The 8,577-nt window shown below is 34.8% G+C and overlaps 1 protein-coding gene across 1 annotated transcript; it reads left to right on the top strand.

Moving 5' to 3' along the window:
- The first annotated feature begins 372 nt into the window (after positions 1–372).
- On the top strand, positions 373–5,505 carry RpL18A (ribosomal protein L18A). Its single transcript, XM_088230173.1, has 3 exons — positions 373–413; positions 774–950; positions 5,124–5,505. The coding sequence occupies exons 1-3, from the start codon at positions 396–398 to the stop codon at positions 5,460–5,462; spliced, it is 534 nt and encodes a 177-aa protein (XP_088086299.1). The 5' UTR covers positions 373–395; the 3' UTR covers positions 5,463–5,505.
- The last annotated feature ends 3,072 nt before the right edge of the window (positions 5,506–8,577 follow it).

Below are 8,577 nucleotides of genomic sequence, written 5' to 3'. Positions count from 1 at the left end.
ATTGACAAACAAATAATTTTATAACCATACTAATTAAAATCGTAATACTGATTATTGCGAAGCATCTAATATTATTTAAATATTGAAAAGAATACTCCTATCCAACGACGATAATATAAATGTAATTTGGTTGAAAAAAATCCTTAAAAAAAGAGAGGGGTTAAAATTAACAAACGCTCAAAGCCCCGTGACGCCATTTAGGCAAATAGGCCAAAAATTTTTCGCTGCACTACGGAGTATTGATTATAAATTAACACTAAAATCCACCTCCATCTAGGCACTTGTATATTTTTATCTGGCTGTAAATATTGTTCACTTGTTAGCAATAAAAAAAATGTTTGTCGGCCATGCGTAAATAGCAGTTTCCGCTTCCTTTTGCATTTGCTCTCCTCAAAATGAAGGCTAGCGGCCAGGTACGAGTGAACTTTTACATAAAAACATTATTTTTTCACATCAAATACCTAATTAATCAAAATGTATATTTTGTTGTCTTAGTTAAACATACTTTTTAAATGAATTAGCTACCCATCTTTACCGTTCTGTATTATATCGAAACATGTGGGCGACGTGTTGACGCGTGGTTTTGACATTTATTCTGTGATTTTATTCGTCAACGGTGGATTTCAGGAGATATGTGGAGTTCTGCTTTGTAGAACGGAAATTTTCGGTGTTTAATAAGTGTTTTAACGTGATTTACACTCTCGTCTGTTTTGACAGTTGTGTACAGGTTATGTATACCCGTCGACTAATCGTTCCTGAAATCTGTGTTTTAGTTGAAAGAGTTCGAGGTGATCGGGCGCAAGCTGCCCACGGAGAAGGAAAGGGTCACTCCTCTCTACAAAATGAGGATATTCGCTCCCGAACCTATCGTGGCCAAGTCTAGATTCTGGTATTTCTTGCGCCAGCTGAAAAAGTTCAAGAAGTCTACTGGAGAAATTGTATCAGTTAAGGTAAAAATTTGCGCAATATTATTTCGCGAGTCTTTCTACTAAATAATAATTTGGATTGATGAGAATTTGGTATTATTGTTGATCGTGTCAGTGTGGTATGGCGATATATTGTTGTTTCTCAATAATTAACCTCGCGCCCGGGATCGTAATATTAAGCAGTTATGTTCTAACCGTGAACGCGTTGGAAGAGCAAAATAGTTGTCAAAACTAAATTACACCTGAATCCCTTTTTACACGGTCTCGAAATGACACATTAATTACATTAATTTAACAATTCGCAATAGTAATACAGCCAAACTTGGTTATAACGATCACGGAAATATCGAGAGATATAATTAGAAAAAAAATAAGTTGACATTTTAGATTATGGTTTTCTCCATACATTTATTCACTCATGACGAGCTTCTTCTCGAACATACCTAGCAAAAATATCGTCGTTAGTTCAGCAAAAAGTCTTCAATTGTTTAAAAACATAATTTTCAAAATTAGCACCTAAGTAATAAAATCCAAATGGACTAACTTAGGACCGATGCCCGCCAGGCATTGGGATTTTTTTTTGTTTTTAAAAAAAATATATTTGGACCATTGTATTTAGTAGCCTGTGTCATGTACAAGGCTAAGGTACTCGGAACAAATCGTTATTGTTTATCTTGGAAATGGGATGTGCGATCACTGATTTTGGTTTATTACCTTTAGGAGTCCAATGGGGGGGCATCGGGATTGGATTACGTCTATGATACTATCTAAGTGTCCAAGTACTTAATTAGTGTTTTCGCCGACAGTATTGACAAAGTATCGCACATATGTGCGATACTTTGTATATGGTTGTAATTACCATATGGTTGAAATTACCTGTAAAAAAATCCCAGTACCGGCTCGGCTCCTCATTACAACTTCTTTTGTAGTTTACGAATGACATCCTTGTTTTGGGGATATTTTTTTACCATGTTTTTCTCTTTTTTCTTCATGTTAGACCACAAATGATCAATGCATAATAAGCATTACGAGTGGGTGATCAGTTGAAACCTAACCCTTGAATTACGAGTATGTCTACTAACAAGCGGAAGTGTCTCTCAATTCTCGAAGTAATTAGAAGTTGTAATTATTTGTGAAATAGAACGTGGTGCGAAAAATGTTGAAGTGTGTAAAAAGTTTTCTCTCTACTTATCCACAGTGTCAACATTGTGAAAAAATACCAATGTATGTTTAACTGCATTTAAAATTTTGAAAGTAGTAAGCATTTATTATAATTTCTCTTTAGTTTTATTTTAAAATTATCTCTACTATTTATATACAATTACAAGTATGTATATATATTTGTTTACATAGTGGCAATATGCAACAGCGATTGGATTAAAAAAAAAACCCTTTTCCGGTATAACGAGTAATGCTCTATAACTTTCGAACTTTCAACCCACGTCTGGTACCAGGGTCGATCCGAAAATTCTAATTTGTATGTTTCTATTAACTTAAATAGAAAAATCTACTGAGATTATTTTCAGAATATACATTCTCTCTGCGGGCCCCGTGTATCCGTGGCTTGGATCTTAAGATAGTGTCATATTTTCATCTCGTGTAGCGGTCAGCGCTTTTGCCTACCATGCAAGAGGTCTCGGATTCGATTCCTGACATGGTCAACGTGAAATATTTATTTAAAAAGGTGTTCTTACACTAGAATATTTCTTAGTCCTCGGACTGGTACTTGAAGTGTAAGACTGATCGAGATACCCTGCAATTGGTGTACCGATGCAGTGCCCTATGCACCATTAGGTGCGGAAAGGGAATGATCATGTTTTTTTTTTAATAAAAGGAAAAATTTGCATTCTTACAATTAATGCAAATATTTCAATTTTGGTTCCGATTTTCTTTTATTGAATAATAATCATGTTAGAAAATGGGAATCGAGTTGTTATAGAGCTGGGGTGTGAACCTCGGACCTTCGATCCGACACTAGTCACGGGACCGCAATCCGTCGTGATATGAGTGTATTTATTTATTTAGCCGGTAATAAAATTCATATAGAAATATTTGTTACAAGCTGGTAATATCATGCATTTCTTGAGAATGACGTAATATATTACTTTTTGATAAAGTTGCATTTACGACTTTGGCCCTTTTACATATAAGTCACAGATTTATTGGAAGGGGGCATTCTTACCCACTAGTTCATTTTCAGTCCTACAACTCCCACCGATACTGTCGCACTAAATAATCAATATGTATTTATGTAGATTGCAATAAACACGTTAAAACCTCAACTTTGTCCCCCGTCATCTCCGACTGGCGAGGCTAGGGCTTCAAATTCTACAGAACAAGATTTGTATTGGATTTCGAAAATATAATTTTTGAAAATGTTGTTTTTTCAAGTAAAGACTTTCCCCACATTCGTGTTGTCTATTTCTTTTAAAAAATCTGAATTTTGATAAGTTTTGTTTTCCATTTTATTTATAGTCCAAACCAAAAAAAGAGGTTTTTCATACCTAAATATCGACCTGTGGTATACGTAATGAGAAGACTAACTTCTAAGCTGCTATTTTGTATGAAAACAATACTTAATAATTTTTTGTGAAAAATATGCCAGTTAAATAGTGTGAAATGCGACATCAATTTATAAATAATGAATCAGTTCGGGGGCCACAAGCCCTGGGTTTTGTGGAAGTGTGTTAAAGTTCAAGTCTCATTCTACTACAACTTAAAATGGTCTGAAAATTGAAATATTTGTGTAAATCATAAGTAAATTTTATTTAGTATTTTCCTATGTAGGCATATAATATGTATTATTTGCAAAAACAAGTATTTGTTAAAATTGTTTTCGCATTTGTTTTAATAAATATTATTTATGATAAATGTGGTACCAATCTATCAACAAGGCTATCTCGTAAGCTATTCTTAATGAAAGATGTATGCAATGTAAGGCGGCCTCCGTGGTGTAGTTGTCAAGACGCTTGACTGACACACGGAAGGTTCCGGGTTCGATTCCCGGTGAGAACACAAAAATTAAATGTGATTTTTCTCAAGCCTGGGTGTTCTGTGATGTAATTCACCACTGTAATTGGGCTTCCTGGCCTGTTGTGGTGCAAAAAAAAAATACAAAAAAATATATTTTTTTATATGCAAATATGACCCCTTCAACTATCTTATCGACATATGTATGTACTTCGTTAATCGAATTGTCCAATACCAATATTTTGTTCTTAACCTGATATCTAGGGTTGCAATTTTGGGTGGTATTTTCAGTTGGTGATAATATTTTAATAGGAAATAAATATGTCTACTTGACACTACTACTACTACAGAAGTATATATATGTTACGGGTGAAGCTAGATAGACGATTAAACCTAGGTTTACTCGGATAAACTCCGTAATAGCCAGGAAACATGGGTCAAGTTCGGAGTATATTTGAAATTGTACATCAATGCGTGTCGGCTTTCCGTTTGGCTGAACCAAAAGCCGCCACGTTAGGTTAGGATAGGTTGGATTAGGTCAAGTTAAAAACAAATTTTATTTATTATTAAATTTAACTTAATCTATCCTAACCTAAGGGTAATACGGAGTTTACCCGGGTAAACCTTGGTTTGACCGTTTATCTAACTTTGCCCGCAACATCGGACTACCGTAAATACCGTATTAAAATTACCGCAATAATCCAAGCAATTTATAAGAACCTGCTGACGAGTTGTAGGTATGCAACTTATATATAGAAGTTTATTGACAAATAAAATTGAAACCTGGCTTTATTTATTGTGACAAGTATACTAAAATACATTGGTGGTGCTCGCGTTCTTTAGTTTGAAGTCCCATGGCTTAGTAATGCTGGTATTTTGAGTTATTTGTCTATTTATCGGTCTGTTTTGTGGTTCCATAAAGAAAGATAAATTCTCAATTTCACACTTTCGGGTACACTTGGCCTTTGCCATAATTAGCACAGAGGACCCAACAAGTTTAGACCTCTGCAAAGTTGACAGACATTTCCACATACATTCGTGGTGCTTATGGCTTGTCATTGGTACACATTATATTTGTTGATTTTCACAAAGTAAAAGAACTAGAACCTTATAATGTTGCTAAGATTTTACCAAATTATTTCACCTATTAAGAAATGCCAGGAAATATCTTTCAATTTGTACGCGTTTTTTGTTTCTTTAAAATATTTATATGCGATTTGTTTTCAGGAAATCCCCGAGAAAACTCCCCTGAAAATTAAGAACTTCGGCGTGTGGCTCCGGTACGAGTCTCGCTCGGGAACACACAACATGTACCGCGAGTACCGGGACCTGTCGGTGGGCGGCGCCGTCACGCAGTGCTACCGCGACATGGGCGCCCGCCACCGAGCGCGCGCGCACTCCATCCAGATCATCAAGGTGGAGATCATGAAGGCCAGCTTGTGTCGCCGTCCCCAGGTCAAGCAGTTCCACGACTCCAAGATCAAGTTCCCGCTCCCCAAGCGCATCCAGAACCGCAAGCGCCTCGTCACCTTCTCCATGCGCCGCCCCAACACTTACTTCCAGTAGAGGGAATTCCACTCGTTGTCTAATAATAAACTCTGAAACCTAACGAGCTTTTCATTTCAACCCGCACCCTTTTATATCTGAAACTAGTCATCGTTAACTTCACGCCCGATGCAGTGGCATCAGTGGAATCAGTGGAACATTCAACTTCTATTTCTTATTTTTCCATGGCGCTGCAGCCTAAATCGACTCCGCCTGTTCTCACTTGTAGGATGCCTCATGTATGCCACCTTTTATATGGAGAAAATCCTCTAAATGCGCTATTTTGCCCGCAGCTTCCTTTTTCATTTCTGGCCATGATAGATAAATACTCACAAAACCATCTTATTTCCTTTCATCGTCGGGAATTAAACTAACTTATAATTACTCACGTTACTATTTATTTTATAAAATATTGTATGAAAGAGACAGAAGATAAAATGAATCATAGTGGGAATATTTTTAAAAGAGAACTCTAAGTTAAATTTAATTTATTATTTGAAGTTTTTGATCAATGGCTTTACTAACTTCTAATGTCTTTACAATCTTTACTTTTTAGTAAACTCTAAACACAATTAATCCAAAAATGCTCACTTGATCATGACTTTTGTCACTTTTAGTGAGTAGATGTCGGCCTACCAATCCTTCCATGCAAGAGGTCTCGGATTCGATTCCAGACATGATTGATGAGAATTATTTATTCAAAAGGGTGTTTTAACACTAGAATATTTCAAAGTACCTGAACTGGTGCATGAACCGTAAGGCTGATCACCTCACCTTCATGTAACAAAAATGATAAAGATACGCTGCGGTTGGTGAAACAATGCAGTGCCCTATGGAAAGGGAATGATGATGATGAGTGTGTAGATTGTGTACGGCGAGGTAAGGGTGCCCTCGATAGGTATCGATGTACTTACCCCAAAACTCGACAGGCTGTATCTTTACAATCGCTCGAGAGGATTGATCAACTCTACTGTCATAATGAAAGTATGGCTTCTGTATCTGCCTAATCTTCATAATGGGTTGATGTCGTCTGCTGCAGCGATGGGCTGTTGTATTTATTTATTTATTTATTAACGGACATTGTCCATGTATACAATTTATAAGGTTTAAATATTACAATAAAAGAATAGTTTAAAACATTTAAAGAAAAAAGAAAGAAGCATTGACAAACATAAGGGACATCGAGACAAGATCTGGACTATTTATTTCAATAATCAGAAATAAAAAATACTGAGTCAACATACAACCTCGTTCAGTGTGTATTATTTAAGCAATAAGATAAAGAGAATACATACGTTATTCGACTAATAAATGACCCGGATTCTCAATTGTTTAAGCTACATTCAACATTACGACAGAGATTAGGGAGTTTGAGAATTGGCTTCACACTAACAACTAATATTTTATTTAACACATCTTGTGTAGACAAGGTAAATCTGATTACTTCACTAGTATTTCGTCCACATACTGATAAAACCCTCGAAATGCATTATCGACTATTCCGAGAAAAATGGAATTGAATGTTCAACTGAACTAGTCTTTTCCGGTCTTTGTTATTCACATTTTGGAGGCAGTACATTTTGCATGCAACCAAATTAATAGCTTTAAACCGTTTCAATAGATGAGATTTAGAAAAATAATATCTGGTAACTGGTACCCAGAACATTTTTTTAAAGTACTATTATTGGGTTTTTATGCATGATAACTTTGAAACTAAGCCTTTGAGGATTTCACCAGTTGATAAATCTCGAAAAAAGACGACTGCATTTTTAACTCGCTTTCTGAAAATTTTGTCATTTAGAGAGTTTTATCAGTACACCGACTATTTAATATTTAATGTTAACGCTTTCAAGATGTTATAAATAAGCCACTGTTGAGTTTGGTTTCCTTTATTACCCTCTATGAACTTCCTAATTTTTCTAAAAAATTTCATTTACAATGTTGTCAAATTAGATAATTTAAAAAAAATATACGCAAATTCTTGTCCATTTTGATCTCCCATCATCGCAGACTCCTCTTGTCAAATATTTTTTTTGTTTTCCCAATGGAAACAATTTTAAGAAAAATGCATTTGATTAAGTAAAGCACTTTATTAGAAAATAAATTTAACAGATTTATAAAAAGTAATAACAAAATTAAAAGGTTCCTTTTTTATATAAGAAATAATTTTTGTAGAATGTTATTAAATATGAAGTCACTTGACTGAAAATATAATAATAATAATAAGTAATTTATTACTATTAAATCTCACGATGGCCATTTTTGTAAAATTTGTCATGAGAAGAATGATATACCCACATAAAGTATATCTTGATACAAAAATAGCTTTTAAGATGATTATTTTTGACCCGATAGTAGGAAGTAGGGAGTTTTCGACCGTGAAATATTTTTATATAGAAAGTCCCGTTTCTATCTTAAACCTCTAATATGAAATAAAAACTTATTTACACTAAGCTAAATACATACATAAATATTGTCATAACCTAAATATTACATCGGAATAATTTGTAAATGCACAGCGGTAGCATATACCGCATTCAGGAACAAGCTCAACCCTCCACTTGAATGTGAAAATGGGTTTGTCACTAGTCAACATAAGCGGAGTAGTGGAATGTTACACGATGCATTTTTAAAATTATAAATTTTATAAAAACTTCATAAAATAAATTGCAATGTACTCGCATCGAGAAATTTAACTAACTTGAATTTGTTCATTTAAATCAGACAAGAGACGTCAGGGTTGTTTAATTTTTGGTAAACCATTACAATTCGCTCACGAAATAGATGCTTCAAGCGTAACTTTATATTGGAAGAGAAGATACTTTTTATAAAAAATATGCATTATATGCGTACATAATAAAATTATATTATTTGCCTCTTAAACAGTTTCACTGACGTGGAAGATGTCGATCTCCGAAGTGACTACTCTTCCACCTGATATAACCGGAGGCAGATTGGCGCTGGAAGTCGGGAGGTGAAGCAGTCTGCGCTGACGCTGTCGGAGATATCCATCGAGAACATCATAGCCACGCAAGAGTTAAACAGTGTCGTGGCTGCTTTTTTCCTTTTCTAAAGTATTTGTATACGCGTGCAGATTTTTTGATTAAAATCAGAAGCTACATTTTTCTAAAATTTA

Source organism: Micrasema longulum, unplaced genomic scaffold (genome assembly GCF_059751315.1).
Source record: "Micrasema longulum isolate JH-2025_06_02 unplaced genomic scaffold, ASM5975131v1 h1tg000739l, whole genome shotgun sequence".
NCBI lineage: Eukaryota > Metazoa > Arthropoda > Insecta > Trichoptera > Brachycentridae > Micrasema > Micrasema longulum.
The sequence above is the reverse complement of the archived record's forward strand: the minus strand, read 5'-3'. Positions and strand labels throughout refer to the sequence as shown.

Coding starts and splice junctions, on each gene's coding strand:
- RpL18A (XM_088230173.1), top strand. Junction 951..5,123: donor GAGAAATTGTATCAGTTAAG/GTAAAAATTTGC, acceptor ATTTGTTTTCAG/GAAATCCCCGAGAAAACTCC.